General features: G+C 14.7%; 4 protein-coding genes across 4 annotated transcripts, besides 27 other annotated features; 3 read left to right on the top strand and 1 right to left on the bottom strand. All coding sequences in view use genetic code 6, as the record gives it.

The window, feature by feature from the left end:
- Positions 1–85: 85 nt before the first annotated feature.
- On the top strand, positions 86–6,050 carry IMG5_137700 (MIR domain protein; the record flags this gene model as incomplete). Its single annotated transcript, XM_004031763.1, has 8 exons — positions 86–888; positions 933–1,223; positions 1,399–2,081; positions 2,229–2,582; positions 2,633–3,217; positions 3,280–3,457; positions 3,574–4,826; positions 4,933–6,050. The coding sequence occupies 8 exons, from the start codon at positions 86–88 to the stop codon at positions 6,048–6,050; spliced, it is 5,265 nt and encodes a 1,754-aa protein (XP_004031811.1).
- Positions 5,640–5,664: a microsatellite.
- Positions 5,896–5,940: a microsatellite.
- Positions 6,051–6,549: 499 nt separating the features above from the next.
- Positions 6,550–6,587: a microsatellite.
- Positions 6,588–7,630: 1,043 nt separating this feature from the next.
- Positions 7,631–7,698: a microsatellite.
- A 36-nt stretch (positions 7,699–7,734) lies between these two features.
- Positions 7,735–7,810: a microsatellite.
- Positions 7,745–7,821: a microsatellite.
- Positions 7,822–7,904: 83 nt separating this feature from the next.
- Positions 7,905–8,000: a microsatellite.
- Positions 7,907–8,028: a microsatellite.
- Positions 8,002–8,052: a microsatellite.
- Positions 8,053–8,564: 512 nt separating this feature from the next.
- On the bottom strand, positions 8,565–9,478 carry IMG5_137690 (hypothetical protein; the record flags this gene model as incomplete). Its single annotated transcript, XM_004031762.1, has 5 exons — positions 8,565–8,584; positions 8,769–8,811; positions 9,127–9,213; positions 9,276–9,351; positions 9,411–9,478. The coding sequence occupies 5 exons, from the start codon at positions 9,476–9,478 to the stop codon at positions 8,565–8,567; spliced, it is 294 nt and encodes a 97-aa protein (XP_004031810.1).
- Positions 8,826–8,875: a microsatellite.
- Positions 8,868–8,932: a microsatellite.
- A 412-nt stretch (positions 9,479–9,890) lies between the features above and the next one.
- Positions 9,891–9,931: a microsatellite.
- A 983-nt stretch (positions 9,932–10,914) lies between these two features.
- Positions 10,915–10,961: a microsatellite.
- Positions 10,962–11,133: 172 nt separating this feature from the next.
- Positions 11,134–11,167: a microsatellite.
- A 1,263-nt stretch (positions 11,168–12,430) lies between these two features.
- Positions 12,431–12,480: a microsatellite.
- Positions 12,481–13,207: 727 nt separating this feature from the next.
- Positions 13,208–13,247: a microsatellite.
- Positions 13,248–13,337: 90 nt separating this feature from the next.
- On the top strand, positions 13,338–13,930 carry IMG5_137680 (hypothetical protein; the record flags this gene model as incomplete). Its single annotated transcript, XM_004031761.1, has 3 exons — positions 13,338–13,360; positions 13,534–13,654; positions 13,712–13,930. The coding sequence occupies 3 exons, from the start codon at positions 13,338–13,340 to the stop codon at positions 13,928–13,930; spliced, it is 363 nt and encodes a 120-aa protein (XP_004031809.1).
- Positions 13,931–14,382: 452 nt separating this feature from the next.
- Positions 14,383–14,438: a microsatellite.
- Positions 14,392–14,436: a microsatellite.
- Positions 14,401–14,449: a microsatellite.
- IMG5_137670 (menaquinone biosynthesis methyltransferase, putative) lies at positions 14,448–17,096 on the top strand (the record flags this gene model as incomplete). The annotated part of the gene is made up of 5 exons (XM_004031760.1): positions 14,448–14,828; positions 14,885–15,267; positions 15,751–15,892; positions 16,542–16,653; positions 17,014–17,096. 5 exons carry the CDS (start codon positions 14,448–14,450, stop codon positions 17,094–17,096), a joined length of 1,101 nt encoding a protein of 366 aa, XP_004031808.1.
- Positions 16,252–16,293: a microsatellite.
- A 242-nt stretch (positions 17,097–17,338) lies between the features above and the next one.
- Positions 17,339–17,383: a microsatellite.
- Positions 17,379–17,409: a microsatellite.
- A 519-nt stretch (positions 17,410–17,928) lies between these two features.
- Positions 17,929–17,975: a microsatellite.
- Positions 17,976–18,248: 273 nt separating this feature from the next.
- Positions 18,249–18,291: a microsatellite.
- Positions 18,256–18,297: a microsatellite.
- Positions 18,298–19,160: 863 nt separating this feature from the next.
- Positions 19,161–19,185: a microsatellite.
- A 216-nt stretch (positions 19,186–19,401) lies between these two features.
- Positions 19,402–19,503: a microsatellite.
- Positions 19,504–19,572: the final 69 nt, after the last annotated feature.

Below are 19,572 nucleotides of genomic sequence, written 5' to 3'. Positions count from 1 at the left end.
GAAAATGAAAAAAAATATAACAACGACATTAATTTCGAAACTGAAATAAAAATTTAAATATGCGAAATTTTCAGTTATTTATTAGATGTTTAATAAGATTTTTATTTAAATAATATAATTTCTTGTTTCGAATAATAGTTAAAAGATCCTTTATTAATAATTGATATTGCAAATTTAATTCCTTAGGATTTATATTAAATTGGAGAATTTTCTAATAAATTTGACACAGTTTTTATATTTTTTTATTTTTTATTAAAATATTTATTTTAATTTTTAGTTCATTAATTATTCCTAAGAAAAAATTCCTAAAAATTTTGATTAAATATTACAAAGACCTTTTTTAGAAAGTTTATTAATAAGTTTTTATTTTGCAGATGATTTTATTTTAAGAAATTGTATTGGTGATTTAATAAAAAAAGTATGTTGTTAGAAAAGTGAATTGCTTAATAATTTATAAAACATAGTTCTTTTAATATATTCTGATGATAAAAAAATGTACAATCAAATTTACAGTTTCGTAAAAACACTTAAAATTTTAGTTTCTTATAGTTAGGTTTGGCTTTAATTAGATAGTAATATTGAAGTTTAAGAAAAACTAAGCTAAACTAATCAAGTTTTGGGAAAAATTAAAGAATGCTTGGTAGGATAAAGCTCAGATATTTCTTTAAAATAAACAATTTTTAATAATATTAAAGGATAAGATTTAATTATTGAATTAATAGAAAGAGGATTTATTCTTTTTCAAAATAAAAGAGATTAATTTTAATTTATTAAAAGTGATTAGATTCCTTCTTTTGAAAATAATACAGCTATTAAAATTGTGGATATGATAAAACGCTGCTTTTAAATTTTACTTTTATTTTGTTAAAATAATTAAGTTAATCAAGAGTAAATATTTGATTTATTTTATTTTACTTTTTTTTTTTTTTTAGGTTAATATTTAAATCGATTTTTAAAAGTCTTTTCGAAATTAAGGATTTTAATTTTGGGCAAATTTAACTCATTAAAGAAATCTTCAAAAATAATCAAAAAATTTTTCAATTGATTAATATTTCTTTTATAGAAGACATAGCTTCTTTTATTATAATTAATGGTAAATATGCTGAATTTCTTGAAGTTTTTTTAGTACTTTTAACTAATAATTAATATTAATAATTTAAAAATTTCAAAAATATATAATGCCATATACTCAGGCTTCTTTTTGGAGGAAATACTTCGAATTTGTATAATGTAATAATTAGTTATATTATTTTCTTATTATATATAAAAAATAGCCTTTTTAATAGATTTAAAGTAATGATAATATGTATTAAGAATTTTAATTTTTTGAATATTAATCAGATATTAAAAGATACAAATAGTCATATATATAAGTATAATAAATCTTTAAATTATAAGAAAAAAAATACATTTTTTTTTTTATAAAAAAAATAAAAAGATACTTTCATTATTATTATCTGATGATATTGAAAAAAATATGATAAATAAAATTTAAAATAATGTTTCTTTCAGTTCTTTACTAAAATACTTATTAGACAATTAAATAGAACTTTAATAATACAAAGATAATATGAGTGAAGTTTAACAATTATAAGGATTTATTTTAAAAATTTTATATATATTTATCATTAAAATGAAAAAAGAATAAACCAAAACTATTCTAAGTGAAGATTAGAATTTTTAAACGTACATAATGTTAATTACCAATAATTTACAATAATCAGAAAATATAAATTTATTATTTTAGTTATAGTTAATTGATTTAATTATTCCTCTTATTAATATTTATACTGAAAATATTTTAAAGGAACAACAAAAAAATATTCATTCAATTAATTGTTAAAAAAGCTTTTCTTTTAAATAAATTTTAAACTAATTTGCAAATTTCTACGTAAGATAAGCTGAATAGTAACAAAATATTAAAAAAGTTAAATTTCAATAATTATTAATAAAATAAATTAAAAAAAAAAAAAAAAGATATGCATTATTAAATAATTTATGGGAAAACAATAGGCAAAGATAAAAATAAATTAATAAATTATGCTATTCTTATAAAATACCTCTTCCTCAGTTTTTAAAAGGTGATAATTAAGTTGCCCTAGATTCAATTTACGAACTTTAAGAAGATTAAACAATACTTGGATTTTAGAAAAATAATTTATATAACATAATAAATTAAAAGAATTCTTTATAATCATCAATAAAATACGATTAATCCCTGTAAATAGAAAATCATTAAAAAGCAAGAAATAATACTAAAAATTAATATTAATAAAGTATGCATACATTTAAAAAAGATGAAGAAGAAGTATAATTAAAAGAATAAGAAGTTAAATAAAACATTAATTTTGAAGAAAGCAATTATTTAAACGAATAAATGGCTTATTTAAATATTATTTAATAATGGGGATTGTTTAGGAATAATTTTACAAAACATGAAAAACTTCAAAATAATATAAAAAAAGAATCGTGTATTTTCTCTAATGGATATTAAAATATTTAAGGAATTTTTATGAAAAATATCAAAGAAATGTAAAAAGAAGTCCTTCTCTTGCCCGAAGATTTATTAATTAAATGTCTAAGTAATCTTTTTATTTATTTATTTATTTTATTTTAAATATTTATATATTAGGTTATATTTAATTCTGGAAAACTAATAATAGCAATTAAGATAGTGTTATTTATATTTTAAAAGGTTTATGTAAATTCCTTAAAGATGATGAAAGCGAAAAAATGATCGAAAAATAGTTACTTTTGGATAAATTAAATGGAACTAAAATTGCTTTAATGCTTATTTGGGAAGAAAATGAACCTGAAATGCTATATTATTTAGTAAAGTTTCTTAATTTATAACTATAAGGAGGAAATTTGAAAGTATAAAGAACTACTTTTGATTTTTTTTAAAGTAATCCTTAATGTGAGATATTTTTTTATAAAATTCATTAGATTTTGGACACATAAATGAGTACTTTGGACAACTATTATTAGCAATGTTAAAAAGGAAAAAAAATTGTTGAAAAAGTGTTAAGATTATTATAACTTTTCTGTGAAGGACATAATTTAGATTTATAAAATTATATAAGGAATTAGTTTAATAGTAAAAAATCCTATGATTTAATTAGTTAAATTATTAAATTGTTATGCTCTTTTAAAATATGTAATTCTTTTTACGAATCTATTAGTTAATGTTTTGATACTTTAACAGAACTTATTTAAGGTTTTAATCAATTATAGATATCAATATTATTTATAAATAAATATGTTTTTAATATATAAAAGGACCTTGTATTTAAAATTAATTAGTTATTATTAATAGTAAGTTTTTAGAATATGCTGTACTTATTTTAAGTGGGGATGAAAAGATTTTTATTTTTGATAATGAAGAAAATAGTAAATATTTTTTTAATTTATTATATAAATAGATAAAAAGTAAATAAAGGATAAATAAATACTTAAAGTTAGTAATATTCCTAAAAAAAAGAAGATTACATCATCCAATAATAATTAAAAAATATTTCTTAAGAATAATCAATTTAAATGAGGAGTAAAACAAGTACGTTCAATCTATACTAGTCTTGTAAAAAAATAAAAACAATAGATCTTAAAATATAATTTTATATTTATTTTATTTAAAATAAAAGATATTAATAAAAAAGTACCTATCCACAAAGGAAAATTTGCCAGATTAAAATATAAATGCTTAATAACAATAGTAAGCTTATTAGAAGGAAATTAAAATTCTAATGAAATAATATCATAAATAATGCGTACAATACCATTTAATGTATTAACAAATAATATTACTCACATATATTTACTGTACAAGAAATATTCAAAAGATGAATATAAAATAGACCTTTTTAACAGAGTAGATGAAGAGATAAATGAAAAAACTCCTGAAGAATATTATGAATTAATAATTGAAAATGGATTTAATGCATATTCTTTAGTAAATTTATTTATGGAAAATAAATAAATAGTAATAAATAATAATGAGGAAATAAAAGAATATATTAACGAATTCGAAAAAAATGAGGAAGAAGAAACCCTTCAAAAACTTTTTAAAATAAACTTTCTGTCCCAATTTTCAAAAATAGGAGGTGCTGTGTTAAATTTAGGAAGAGGAGCAATAAAAGATTTATATAAAAGTGCATTTAGAAAAGGAGAAATTAGCAAAAAGTAATAGGAGTAATTTAAAAATATAGAAAAAAAAGAATAAGCAAAAGAAGCCATTTCGTTTTTTAAAAATAATGTTAAAAAAATTGAAATTGTAAGAAATGATAAACTATAGTTTATTTATTTTCCTATTTTACCTTTTTGTAAATTACTTCCTGATGAAGTAATAAATGATTTTAGAGAAAAAGTTGATCGTACTTCAACTAAGAGCAAAATCGGTTGTCTTATTGATTAATCTAATGACATAATTAATATTATGAAACATGAAGAAAAATTAAGATAAATCTTTGATAAAAATAAAATTTTAGCTATATTTTGTCTTAATGTTAAGTTCTGGGAAAGTGCGGCTTTTTATGCTGCTTGCATTATTAATTTTATTATAATTTGTAGTTATAGTGAGTATTTTATGGATCAAAATATTTTTTAAAATGATCATAATTATAAAAAAATACTTTAAAAATCAAGGCTTGAAGATCCTCGATTGTTTTTTAAAAAAGATTAAACAAGTAATCTTATATATATATGTGTTTTTTATATAAATATTCTTAAAGATACTCTATATATTATTTTTGTTTTTGGTATTCTTAATTTGTCTTTTTATTCAATAGTTGTCGCTGTTTTTTTAATGAAAAGGGCACCATTGTTAATAGGTGATTTATGGAATTAATATTTTGAACTATATTATTAGAAAGAGGAAGACAAAGAGCACAAATAAGTAATCTATTTTTTATTTTTATTTTTATAGAAATATTAAAGGAAATTACAAAATTAGGAATGAGCTTAATAAAAAATTTTTTTTTTTTATAATAAATGCTTTAAAAAGTATACTTATTTTGTTATAAGATTATTAAATAATATATTATTCGTTTAATATGGCAATTGTTATTTTTGGTTTAGTTATTCATCCTTTTCTTTTTGCGGGATGCTTATCTGATATTTTAAGAACTAAACATTTAAAAAATGTAGTTAGGGCAGTTTGGAATCCTAGATATGAAATACTACTTTTAATGGTGCTTCTCTTTTTGCTTGAATATTATTTCACCCTTGTTTCTTATATACATTTTTATGAGGATTATTAAGGGAAATGCAATATACTGTGGAAATGTTACCTTGTTAATTTTGATTGGACATTTAAAGGAGATGGTGGAGTCGGTACAATGCTATAAGAACCGGAAAGTCTGAAATATTATATTTAATAAGGAGTAGAATATAATGGAGTTTTACAGAGTCTTGCTGGAAAGTTTTTTTAGAGATTGATTTTCGATAATTTATTGAATATTTTAATTATTTAAATTCTTATTAATATTTTAAAAGGAATTATTGTGGATAAATTCAGATCTTTAAAGGATGCACTTTAAGATAGAGAAAATGATGAAAAATTTTACTGTTTTATTTGTGGAATTAGAAGAGAAGTTCTTGATAAAGCTTAAGAAAGTAAAGGATTTTTTTATCATATTAAAGTATTTTTGTTTTTTTTTGTTTTTTTTTAATATTTTTTATTTTTTTAGCAAGAACATTATATGTGGAATTATATTTATTATATAGCTTATATTCAGTTTAAAGAATAAACTGAATATAATGGAGATGAAACTTATATTCGGGACAAAATCAATAATTATGATCTTGGTTGGTTACCAGTTAAAAGAACTTAATCAGTTTATGAAAAAGAAGATGATTTATAAAAAATTAATTTAACTAATAATATGATTGAAAATGTAATTTTTATTTTTTATTTTTTATTTTTTATTTTTAATATTTTATTTTATTAGATTAGAGATATTAATGAAAAAATAAGAAGCTGTTAATAAAATATTAACAATGAAATTGATAATTAATATTTGTTATTATAACAAAAATCGAATTAATAATAATGATAATATTAAGAAATATTTATTTTTTTAATATATATTATTAAAATAAATTATTTTATTTATTAATATATTTTTTTTTTATATTTATTAAAAAAAATAAAAAAATACCTAAATAAAATTTTTGAAATTTATTTAAAAAAGTAACTAAATATTATTATGGAACAATTTTTTTTTAAACATTATTTCCATTTTTGCTTTTCAGAATAATAAATGCAACAAGTCAATAATAAAATTTAAGAAAAATGGTAAATCATTTTCATCATTAAAAAAAAGCAATTACAATAAAACGTAAGAAAATTAAAAAAATAAAAATATAAATAACTAAAGAAAATCCTAAAACACATATGACCCCAAAAAAAGACCCTATTACATAGAATACAACTCCAAAGATGCTAATGCAAATACAAGTGTGGAACAATAAGAAGAAAGTACTCAACATTCAGGCTGGAATATATTTTTATTAATTCTAATATTAATAATAATTTCATTAATAGCTTTTTACATATATTATAAGTACAGAGAATATATAATAAGGACAGAAGGAGCAATGAAAACTGAAGCAGGTATAAGAACGCAAGAATTAAATACAAAGTAGAAATTATAATTAACATAATTAACATTTAATGATTAAACATATAAAATAACTCAGCATCTATATACATAAGATGTAATTGTAAAACCAAGATAAGGTATTTATTTTTAATAAAAAGCATCTATATTTAAAATAAATAAAGAAATTGCGAATGATATTGTATTAGGATAATTTTTATAAGCGGATTTCAATTAAGAAAATTGTTATAGAATTATAATTGCAAATTAACCTATAAGTAAAAAAATAACATCTTATTTTGAAATTGAAATTTAAGATTTTGAAAACGAAAAGTGTGAAATAGGAATTGGATATTGTTCTATAGATATTTTTAAAGATTGTAATTAATAAATTGTATAAAAAAAATTAATAGTGATTATTCGAAAAAAGCTGTTTATTTTAAAAGCGATGGATAATTATTTATTTAAGGCAAAGTTAAATTCGATTGCTTTTTAAATGCACTATAATATGGAGAAACTATGGGTATTTTTTAATTTCTATATTTTTTAAAAATATTTTATAGGGATTGGATGTAATATTTAAGAGAATAGAATTTGGATTACACATAATGGAGAATTTTTAAATCCTCCTTCTAAAGACGAAATAAAAGCAAAATTGGTATAATAAGGAAAAAAATAAAAAAAAGAATCAATAGAAATAGAAGAATAGATGCCAAACATAACAACTTAAAATATAGATGCTTAAAATGATAAAAAAATATAAATAGAATAACAATAAGTACAAAAAGAAGAATAATTAAAAAAATAAAGATTTATTTAAGTAAAATTGATATAATATTTTTATATTTTTTTATATAATTAAAGACAAAATTTCATAACGAAGAAGATGTATACCCATTTGTAATTGCAAATAATAAATGTAAAATAGATATTAATGTAGGAGGACATCCATTCAAATTTATATAAAAAGAAATAGAAAAAGGATTATTAATTTGAAAAAAATATGTTTTAAATAATAAATTATTGTTAATTTAAAAAAAAAAAATTATTAAAAATAAAAAAAAAAATTTAATAATATGATTAAAAAAAATTTTTAATAATATATATTTTGAAAAAAAAAACATTTGTAAAAAAAGAATTATATATTAATTTATTTATTTATTTATTTATTTATTTATTTATTTATTTTATTTATTAATTTATATAATTTATTTTGTATTTTATTAGCATTGATAATATATATGTATTTTTTAATTTCATATTTTTTTATATACATTATTTAATGTTTTAATTTAATATTATATATTATTTTATTATTTTTTTTTTATATTAATTATTTTTTTTATTATTTTTTTCATTTTTCATTGTTTTTTTTTTTATTTCATTTTTTTATTTTACTTATTTCTAATTTTTATTTATTAATCTTTTTTTACTAATTTATTTATTATATTTTTATATCAAATCGTTTCTTTTAAAGTTATCTTATTAAATAAAATTTTAAAATTTCATCTTTTTTTGTTATAATTTATTTTATTATTTATTTTATTTTAGATTAAAGATTTTTAAGATTGTTATATTTAAAAATTTTTCTAATAAAATTATTGATTTATTTAAAATAAATATTTATTATTGTATTAATATTATTTTAGTATTTCATATTAATCTTGATAATTATTTCTTTAAATATTATATAATACTTAATTTTAATTATTTAAATTATTAAAAGCTTTTTATTTTAGCAAGAATTCATTTATATATTTGGGATAATCTATATTATATTTATTTATTGTGTTAAATTATTTTTCTGATATATCTTAATTAACTATTAATTTATATAATATACAAGTTAAGCTAAAATTTAACTTTTTTTACATTAAATATTAGATGAAGCTTCCAATAATAAATAGCTTAGCTGATTATTATAAGAACTATTTGTTTAGTTTTTTTTTTTAATCTTCACAAAACACATCATTATATAGTATTTATGTCTTATTAAAATAAAGTAAAAATTAATCTGTTTTCTATAATTTTTTTGCAAATGTATTATTTTAATAACTTTTTTTATGTAAATCTGATTTTATATGCTTATATTTTTTTAAAAAAATAATAAAAGATTTAATATTTTAAATATTTTTTATTTTACTTAATTATATTAATAAAAAATGCAATTACATAAATTGCAATAAGTGTTTTCTATTTCAGGACAAATTTCTTACTAATTATATTTAGTATATATAAAAATTAAAAAATATATATAAAGAATTTAAGCAAATATATATTTTTATATTATATATTATATTATAAATATATATATATATATATATATATATATATATTTAATTCATTTCTTATTTTTTTCTGTATTATTATAAAAAAATTCTATGTAAAAAATTTTTTTTTTTCATATTTATAGCCTTTTTTTGTTTTACTACAGAAAAAATTTAAAAAATTACGTGCAAATAATTTATATTATTATTTATTTTTATTTAAAAAAATTTAATATATTTATATTGTGAAATAAAAAAATTACTAAAATATTTTATTTCTTAATTTATATTTCATTTAATTTTGTCAAATGATCATTATAATACATCTTTTCATTTTTTAAGTAATCTTCCTTTTTATTTATATTTTTAATTAAAGCTACTTTATAATAGTTTATTTAAAGAATATTTATACATAATCAATTTATAGTAGGAATCCAGGAAAATAAGGTTTAAAATCAAGGTTTAACTTAGGAACAATGCTCATATATCTTTTATTTTTTATATATAATTAAATATTTATTATTAAAGAAATATTATTATATTTAACTTATTAAAATTTTAATAATTAACTATTATTTCGAATTGATAATTGCATTTAATATTCTTAGGTGTCATTATAAATAAATGCTCTTTTTACAAATTTAATTCTAATATTTTTCTATTTATGTTTAAAATGCATTGATATTAAAGTTTTTATTTATTATTGATATATTTAACTTTGCTATTTCTTCCTATTCAACTTTAATTTTGTTTTAAGAGCCTTTTGGTCTGCCTTTTTTATTCTTTACATTTATTATTTATAATGATTAATTCATAAAAAAAATAAATTAAATACTAATTAATTTTAATTTATAAAAAATATAAATATAATTTCAAGCCCATATATAATTTTAAGATTTGATAATTAATTTTTTATAATAATTTATTGAAAAAAAATTACTTTTAGATTATCAAAATGCTTTTTTTTTTTTTTTTGGATAATATATAAAATTATTTTTTTTATAATAATATTGTAATATCAAAGGTTAATATATATATATATATAAATAATATATATTTTTAAATATAATTGTCATTTTTATAATTTATTATATATAAATATCATAATTTTATAATTTATTTAATATAAATAAATATAAAGAGTAATATATTTACAATTATTTACTTATTTATTATTTTCTTTTTACTTTATATTTTCTCAATTGTAATAAAATTACAATTTTATATCTAAAAAAATTAATATTTAAATTATAAAATAAAATTAAAATTTTAAAAATAATTTACATTAATTATATTTGTAAATAAAATAAAAAATTGAAAAAAAATAAAATAAAAAATCTATCCAAAAATTTATTTTAATATCTTTAAAAAGTAAATAATTTTAAGGTTGGTTATCACAATATTCTAATATCATTTTAAATAATTGAAAAGTTTGATTTTTTTTGATAATAATAATAAATAAATTCATTTATTTAAATTTATATAGTATCATTATTAATAATATGATTTTTATGAGTTTATAATCGCAATATTAATAACTTTTTTTATTTATATTTTTAATTTTTTAATTGATACAATTGTTTTGTGATTAATAAAACATATTCAACAACTTAATTATCTAAATGATAAAATGAAGTTAAAAATAAAATATTAATACAAAACAAAAACAAATTTATTTTATTGAAATTATATTAAATTTATTTAAAATAGATATTCATATAATTCTAAAATATTTATGTAAAATTTAGATAAAATTATATTAAAAAACATACAAAGTCTTTAACCTTTTATTAATTATTTGTAAAAGGCTTAAAAAGACTTTAAAATAATATAATTTAAATCAATTCTCTTTATCGATTAAATAAATTTAAAATAATAAAAAAAATAAAGTTAAATAAATAACTACTTTTTTTTGAATAAGTAAAAGTTAATTCAATGATTAAAAATATATTTCAAAGTAAAAAAATAAATTGCAAATTTTAAAGATGCAAGGAAATCAAAATATTAGTTTAATTCTAATTTATAAAAATGAAAAACTATAAATTATTTTATAATAATAAAATATAAAAAAATTAATATATAAATATATTTAAAAATTGTAAAATAAATTAATTAATTTTATAAAAAATAATAATAAAAATTTATTATTATTAGTTTTATGTTTTATTTTTTAAAATATATATATATAAATTCTATTAAGCAAACAAAAATTAATAAATTAAATGAAAAATAGTCTTTAATGAAATTTAATCGTTTATTTACTAATATTTTATATATATATATATTTATATATATATATATATAAGTTTTGAATCTTATTATTTTATTGCATCATTAATTTACTTTATTAGTTTATTTATATTTAAAAATATTTTTTTATTTANATTAATTTTTATAATCTTTTATAAAATTAATTCTTTATATTTTTAAGATTAATAATAATAGTTATAGTATATTAATCTCATATAATCAGATAAATACTAGATTTAAATTTTTCTCTATAAAAATAAATTCAATTAGATTAAGATAATATTATTATAATAAAAAGACAAAATTACGTGTTTTTGTTTTATTTTTTATTAGATCATTCAATTATAAAAAATAATAAAATTTCTAAAAATATTAAATAAATAATTATTTGGGTTTAGAGATGCTAAAAAGATAGATAATATTTGTTTTTATATACTCTTTATATATTTGGTTAATTACAATTAACTTCCATAAATATGTTTTTATAAATAAGTTACATGTGTGAAATAATAAATAATATCCTTTGAAAAGTAATATCTCTTTTATTAAATCATGTTTTTGTAAAAAAAAGGTTATGAAAATTATTAAATATTAAAATCTAAAATAAAGTAATATATATATACATGTAAAAAATCAATTATTTTATCAGTTTATGAATGTTTAATTTTTGTTTTTTTATATTTGATATTATATATAAAAAAATAAAAATAAAGATTGTAATTAGTTTTATATTCTTAAATAATATACTAAAGAAATTATTATTACCATTAATAAAATTGTTATATTGCGAATTTTATTCATAATAAAAATATTTTAAGTGTTTTTTATTATATAATTAATATTAACGTAATAATTGTTTATAATGTTATTTTTATATACATATATTTTTAAAATATTTTTAAAAGTTTTTTTACTTATTTTTATTCTTTGAATATATTTATTTCTTAAAAGTAAAATAAATATTATTAAATATATAATATCAATTCATTCCTTTTAGTATTTAATATTGTTTTAAATAATATAATATTTTATTAAAATGATTTTAAAAAAGATTAATAATATAAAAAAATAATTTATTAAAAATTAATAAATAATAAATATTTTTTTTTTTACAATTTATCTTTTATTATTTTGAATTATAGATTAAAAAAGTAATAAAAGTTAAGATATTTATAGTTAAAACAGTAATATTTTAATGTTTAGTCGTATTTTCTTGATTATTCAAATTTGATAAAGATTGATTTTTATATTTTGTTTATTATAAATATATTTATTTTTAAATTTATTAGATGATTGTAATTTTTATTTATTAAAATATATTTTATTATTATTATTATTATTATTATTATTATTATTATTATTATTATCATTTTTATAAAATTAGTTAAAAGAATAAGTTTAAACTTTTTATCATAAACGAATATAAAAAGAAATGATTAAAAACATTTTTAAAATTTAATTTAATATATTTATAAATTTTATTTTTTCTATCTTTTTTTTTTAAAAAAAAAATTATTCTTTTCTTTTAATATCTATATAGATTATATACTTAGAAATATATATTTTAAAGCAAAACATAATAGTTTATTTTAAATTAATTATTCTAATTTATATTATATATATTTTTAGTTATTTTTTATGGGTTTATAATAAACTTTTATATTATTTTTAAACTTGGGATATAAATATTAATAGAGAGAAAAACCTTTTTATTTTTAGTAGAAATTGCTTATATAATTTAAGTTGAATTATTTCTTTAACTTTATTAATAGGAAAGGTTCGAAATAGTAATAATGTATTACTATTATAATTCCTTTTATCGTAAAATTAAATGTAATAATTGATTTTTTTAAAAAAAAAATTAAAAAATAACATTTTATCTTATAGATAATAATTTAAAAATAAATATTTATTTGTTATTTTAATAAAATTTCTAATTTATTTATTTAAACTTTTTTTTTTGTTTCTTTAATTTTATTTAAAAAATGAATCTACAATAAAAAAATTCAAGAATAATATAAAATGGCCTTTATTTTTTTATTGAGTTTAAAAATAAAATAAAATATTATATTAAAAAATTAAGATTAATCTAAATTTTTTTTATTAAATATTATTTTTAATTATGAAATATTATATTCTATAATATTTTTTTAATTTTTTTTGTTATTATATATATATATGCTTTTTATAATTTTATTTAATAATTAAACTTTAAAAAATAAAAATGAACTGGGAATCATTTAAAAAGTAATATTATGTCTATGAAAATAATTTGAAATAAAAACTTAATTAATTAAGTAATACTTCTTTTAAAATTTCAAAATAAATAAGCTTTAATGAGTATATTTAATAAAAAAATATATATTATACTCATTTTATTATTTGAATAAAAATAAAAAATATATATATATATATAAAAGTAAATTAGATTACGAGAGTTCTCAATTAGATAAAAATCACCAAAAATAATAATAAATTTTATAAGGTTTAACATAAGAGTGCAAAGATTAAGATAGATAAATATAAATACTTTTAAGATAGGTAGATGAATATATTAATTATTTCATAATTTAATAATTTTTAAATTAATTATTAAAGATAGATAATTTATTAGAAAGTAAAAATTTGAAATAAGATGAAAAATAATTGTATATATAATAAAACATGCTTAAAAGATTTAGAGAAATACAAATAGATCATATAAAGGAACATAAAAGACTTCAAGTAAATAAAATACAATTTTTTTTCTTAATAATAAAAATAAGTAATCATTAGAATTTAATTAGTAAAAAATTAGTTTATTTAATGAATCTATGAACATTAAACCTTTAAATTAAAAAGAAAATGGAATTTTATAAAAAAATGAAGAAGAAAATATACTTATAAATGACGCAAACATTTTAAATTAATCATTATATTAAACTAATGACATTATTTTGTAAAAAATAAAAAATATAAAAATAATTTAATCTTTATTTTTTAAAGGACTGCAATTAATATAAAAAATTCACTTTTTAGTTAAAATAGTTCACTTAGGAACGTAAATTAAAAAGTTGTAAATTTATCAAGTAAATATTTTATTTTTATATCGAAACAAAATAAATGATTTTTTTAATTAAAATAGAATCGATTCCTTAAATAGAAAAAATTTTAGAAAAAATTCATTTCGCATAATTTAAAAGATAAATTATAATATCATTTTTTATTGCATTATGCATAATTATATGTGTATATAAAATATTTTTTTTGTGACAAAAAAAAAAAGTTTTTAAAGAAATATATTTAATAAAATAAAAATATTTATATAAAAAAATATATATATATATATATAAAAATGGATTAATAATAAGAAATAAAATAAAAATTATGTTAACCAGATTATAAAAGAAAAGATTATTGGAATAAAAGATATGAATCAAAAGAAACATTTTATGATTGGTATTGTGGTTATAAAGAATTAAAAGAAGTATTTGATAAATGCTTCTAATTTTAAAAAGATTTAAAAATATTAATGGTAGGATGTGGTAATTCGCCTTTATCAGAATAAATGTACGACGATGGTTATAATAATTTATTATCAACTGATATATCTGATATAGTAATTAATTAATTATAAAAGGATAGTTAGAAAAAAGGGAAGAACTTAATATTTGAAGTATAAGATTGTACTAATTTATCATATTAAAATGAAACTTTTGATGTAATTTTCGATAAGGTAAAAGAATCCTATTAATAATAATTAATTAAGAAAATAATTAAAAATATAAAAAGGGAACTTTAGATGCTATTAGTTGTGATAATGAAGGAGAATTAGTTGTTAAAAAAATGCTTTTAGAAATGAAAAGAGTTATGAAAAAAAATGGATGTATTGTTATAGTTAGTTTCGGAGATTTATAAGAAAGATATAAAATGTTTAAAGATAGTTTTGATTTCGATGAATTTTAATTTTAAATTTGTAGAAAATATCTTTCTTTGGAAGCTTAAATTACAAATCTATTAAGACATTATTCAGGAGGTTTAAATTTAAATTTAGCAATGACAAATAAAACTGTTTTGCTTAATGTTTTTAGAGAACTTAAAAATATGAAAAAGAATATTCAAGAAGAAGTTGTTGTTAGTAATATTATTGATTGGAAGTCATTTGAAGAGAATTTGTATAGAAATGAAGATTAAAATAATAATTAAGACAATTTATTAGATTATTATGATTAAGAAAATAAAGAATAAGATAATGAAAATAAAATAGTCGATTAAGTTGATTAGGAAAAGACAGAAAAAGAAAATAACAAAATGAAATAGAAGAAGTGCAAAATGAAGAGAAAAAATAAAATAATCATAGGAAATAATCTTAATGCTTTATTTATAAAATTTATTTTAAAAATTAAGTGTAATAATGAATAAATATAAATATATATATTTTATTTTTTTCAATAAATCTAAAGCTTATATTTAATTATTATAATTTCACCACTTTATAAAACTCTTGAATAATTTTATGTTTTTTAAAAATTTAATTATAAAAATATAAGTAAATAGTTTATATTTGTTTATTGTTTTGTTTTTTTTATATATAATTATTATATTTTGTTTTTTTGTTAATAAAATTTATAATAAAAATTTGTTAAAATAATAAAAAGTTAATATTTTATTAAAATAATGAAATCAGTAACAGCTTTATAGGCATATAATTGTTTAAAATTACTAGAAAGTTAAGAAAAAATGGAATAAAACTCATTTTCATTTGATTTATCACAAAAATAATTAAATAGTGAAAATGAAGTAAACTAAAAATTTTTTTTTTTTTTTTTTTCAGAATTAAATAATTTATAAAAAAATAGTCATTTTATAAAAATAAAATAATAAAATTTTCTTAAAAATTCTAGGAAAATTCATAAAATAGAATCAAAGACAAAAAAGATTAAGAAATAAAAAAATACAAGATAAATTTTATTGAAAAAAATAAATAAATAAAAAATCATCTCAATAATAATTAAATACTATAACTGTCTAAAAATAATCTAGCTTTTAAAAATCAAATTAATACAGAGAGAAATAGAAATAGATAAATAAATAATAAATCAGCTTAGTATATAAAAAATAAGAATAATTGTTTTTTAAATTTTTCGAAGAATCATTAAAATTAATAAATTAACGAATATTAATAAAATTAAGATAATTAAAACTTCTCAGATTATGACTTTAAACCTAAAATTATTAATAAATCACCCTAAAGATCTTAAGAAGTAGTGATATAATAATTAATTTCATGGAATAACAAAAAAAATCATAAAATTATATTTTAAAGTATATAAAAAAAGTAGCAAGAAATGAAAGAAGTAACTTTCAAACCTATTATAAATGAGAAATCAAAATAAATAGTTCAGAAAAATGTATATAAATAAAATAAAATATATAAAATACTAAAAAGGAATTAAATGAAAATGTAATTGAAAGGTTATATAAAAAAATTGATGAGAATAATGAAAAGTTAAGTACTTTAAGAAAACAAAAATATGATAGTTAATGTCCTTTTTATCCGTGTATAAATAAAAAATCATATTAATTAGCTTAAAATGTTATAAAATATATTATAATTTATTATAAAAATACAAATTATATATAATTATAGATAAAAAGAAAAAGTTAATAAAAAAATATAAATAGACTTTGTTAGTAATAAAATAGTTAATAAAATGTATTAAAAGAAAGAAGCATCACTGAAAATTTATAGGTTATTTGCAAAAATATTTAATAGTAATAATTATCCCCCAAAATTCAAATAAATAAAAACTAAGAAAACTTATAAAACTCTGATTTTTGCAAACAAAAATAATTCAATAAAAGAAATTAATAATAATAAAAAAATAATTTAAGTTAATAATTTTAATAAAAATTCATAGTTTCAGAATAAGATTTAGATGTTTAGGAAGTATTATATGATTAAAAATTTAAATATATTGTTGATTTAATTAAATAATTATGATTTATATTAATTAATATATATATATACAAAAATCCTTTTTCAAACAGATTTTAATATTATAATAAAACAAATATTTATATAAAGCATTTAAAAACCTATAATTATTTATTTATATTCTCAATTGATTAATAATTTTTTACCAATTTTTAGAAAAATAATTTACTTTGTATTTTTTGTTTTATATAAATAAAAGATACATAAAATAAAAAATTTTAGTTTTATAATATATAAAAGTTATAATCTAAATTATTTTATTTTTTATTTTTAAATTAATTTTTTATTTATTTATATATATTTATATATAATTATATATTTTTTAATTTTTATTTCTTTATTTTTTAAATAATATCCTTTATTAATATTTTATGACGAAAATCAATTATCTAATTCTTTTTTATTTCTTTAATAGAATTATATATTTATTAATAATTGACTTTTGTTTTAGTTTTTTTTTCGAGACAAGATGAATACTTTTAAATTATGTTTTCTGATTTAATTCTTACTCTATATAATAATTAAATTTTTCTTAATTTAATTTATACTTCATTCGAAAATTTACTAAACCAAAACATAATTTGAAATATTTTTTTGCTATTAAATTCACTTTGAACTTTTATCCCTATAACATTATTAAATTTTAAATTATAAATCAGATTTGCTTATAAACAATTTATATAATTAATAATTATTTAATATTATTGTTAATACAATAAATGCTTTTGCTCTATAATAAATTTTATTTTGATAATAATTTAATAAATTCTTAATTTTTATTTTATAATTATACAAAATTAAAATAATGTAATAATTTTATTTTATTTATTTAAATAAATTATAATATTAAATCATTATTTTATTATTTAAAATTATTTTTAATATAATAAAAAGATATTTAAATGTACTATTTAATTTTAAATATGATAAAAGTTTTTATGTCTATATATATTATTTAAATATTGTACTTAACTTTATTCTAATTAATAACTTTTACTCAAATAAATAAAATCATCTATACAACTTCTTTAATTTATAATTAAACATATTTCTTTTTATTTACGTATAAATATGGATTTAATAGTTTTTATTTTATTTTAGATTCGTATAAAAAATATAAAACATCATATAAGTTTTTATACTTAATAGAAATCTAATTATTATTTTTATTAATTAAAAACTATTAAATTTATTAATAAAACTTTTAGTAATTAAAACTATAGATTTTTTTTAGTTTATTAATTTTTACCATTTTATTTGAATCTAAAGAAATTACATAAATTTGTATTTGTAAAATAGTTAAGATAATTTTGCTGATAAGTTAAATTCAATTAATACTAAGATATTTTTCAAAAGTATTTTATAGAAACTGATACTAATTAAGGAAATGAAAACATTTTTTTATTGACTAATATTGATTGTTCATTTAATTAAAATATATAAATATATAAATTTTCTGATAATACCATATTGTTTATTCTAAAAATAACTATTGTAACAATAAATAAAATATTAAATTAAAATTGAATTTTAATAATATTTTTAAGTATTTTTTTATTTTTAATAAAAGGAAATAAATTTTCTTAAACAAAAAAAAATTTTAAAATAACTTAAATATAGTTTATAATACACAATCTTAGCTTGTGAATATTAATTTTCTAAAAAATTAGAGAAATAAAAAAATGTAATGTAATTTAATTTTTATGCAAACAATAAAATAAAATACCAAAAGACATGTAAATATTTATAGACGAATTACATTAAACGTGTATAGAAAAAAAAAAACACCACTTCGCTTTGAAATTGGATAATTTTATTTTTTATATAATTATAATTAAAAAAGAAAATGAAGATAAATCATATTTATTTTAAATAATGAAAAAAATAAACTTATCAAGGTAATATTTTAAATTTTATTTTTTTATATAAAAATAAAAAAAGTAGAGAAAAAACATGAAATTATGAAACTATAAAATTTTATAAAACATACTAGACGAAAAATAATTAGATTATATAAAAATAATATAAAACAAATCTAAAAAAAATGAAATTTAAAAATAAGTAAATAAAATTAAAAAAATATATTAAAAAAATAAGAAAAAAAGATAATAATTATAATAAATTGTTAAAGATTTAAATTTTAATTAAGTATAAATGATAAATAAATGTATAATTAATAAAAATAAAATAAGTTAAAAGAAGCAAAGACATATATAATGGAAAAACTAAATTATTAGAAATAAAAAAATGAATATAAAAAAAAATATTTATAAAATTATAAAAATTTATAAAAAAAAAATTATTATTAAATATATTAATAATATTAAATATATATTACAATACTAATAATTTTATATATAAAAAAAATATTAATAAAATGAAAAATATAATAAATATAAACTTTTAATATAAATAATAAAATATATATCAAATTAATAATAATATTAATATTAATAAAAAAAAAAGTATAAAAAAAATTTAA

This window comes from Ichthyophthirius multifiliis, assembly GCF_000220395.1.
Source record: "Ichthyophthirius multifiliis unplaced genomic scaffold scaff_1120509251069, whole genome shotgun sequence".
Classification (NCBI taxonomy): Eukaryota; Ciliophora; class Oligohymenophorea; order Hymenostomatida; genus Ichthyophthirius; species Ichthyophthirius multifiliis.
The sequence above is the reverse complement of the archived record's forward strand: the minus strand, read 5'-3'. Positions and strand labels throughout refer to the sequence as shown.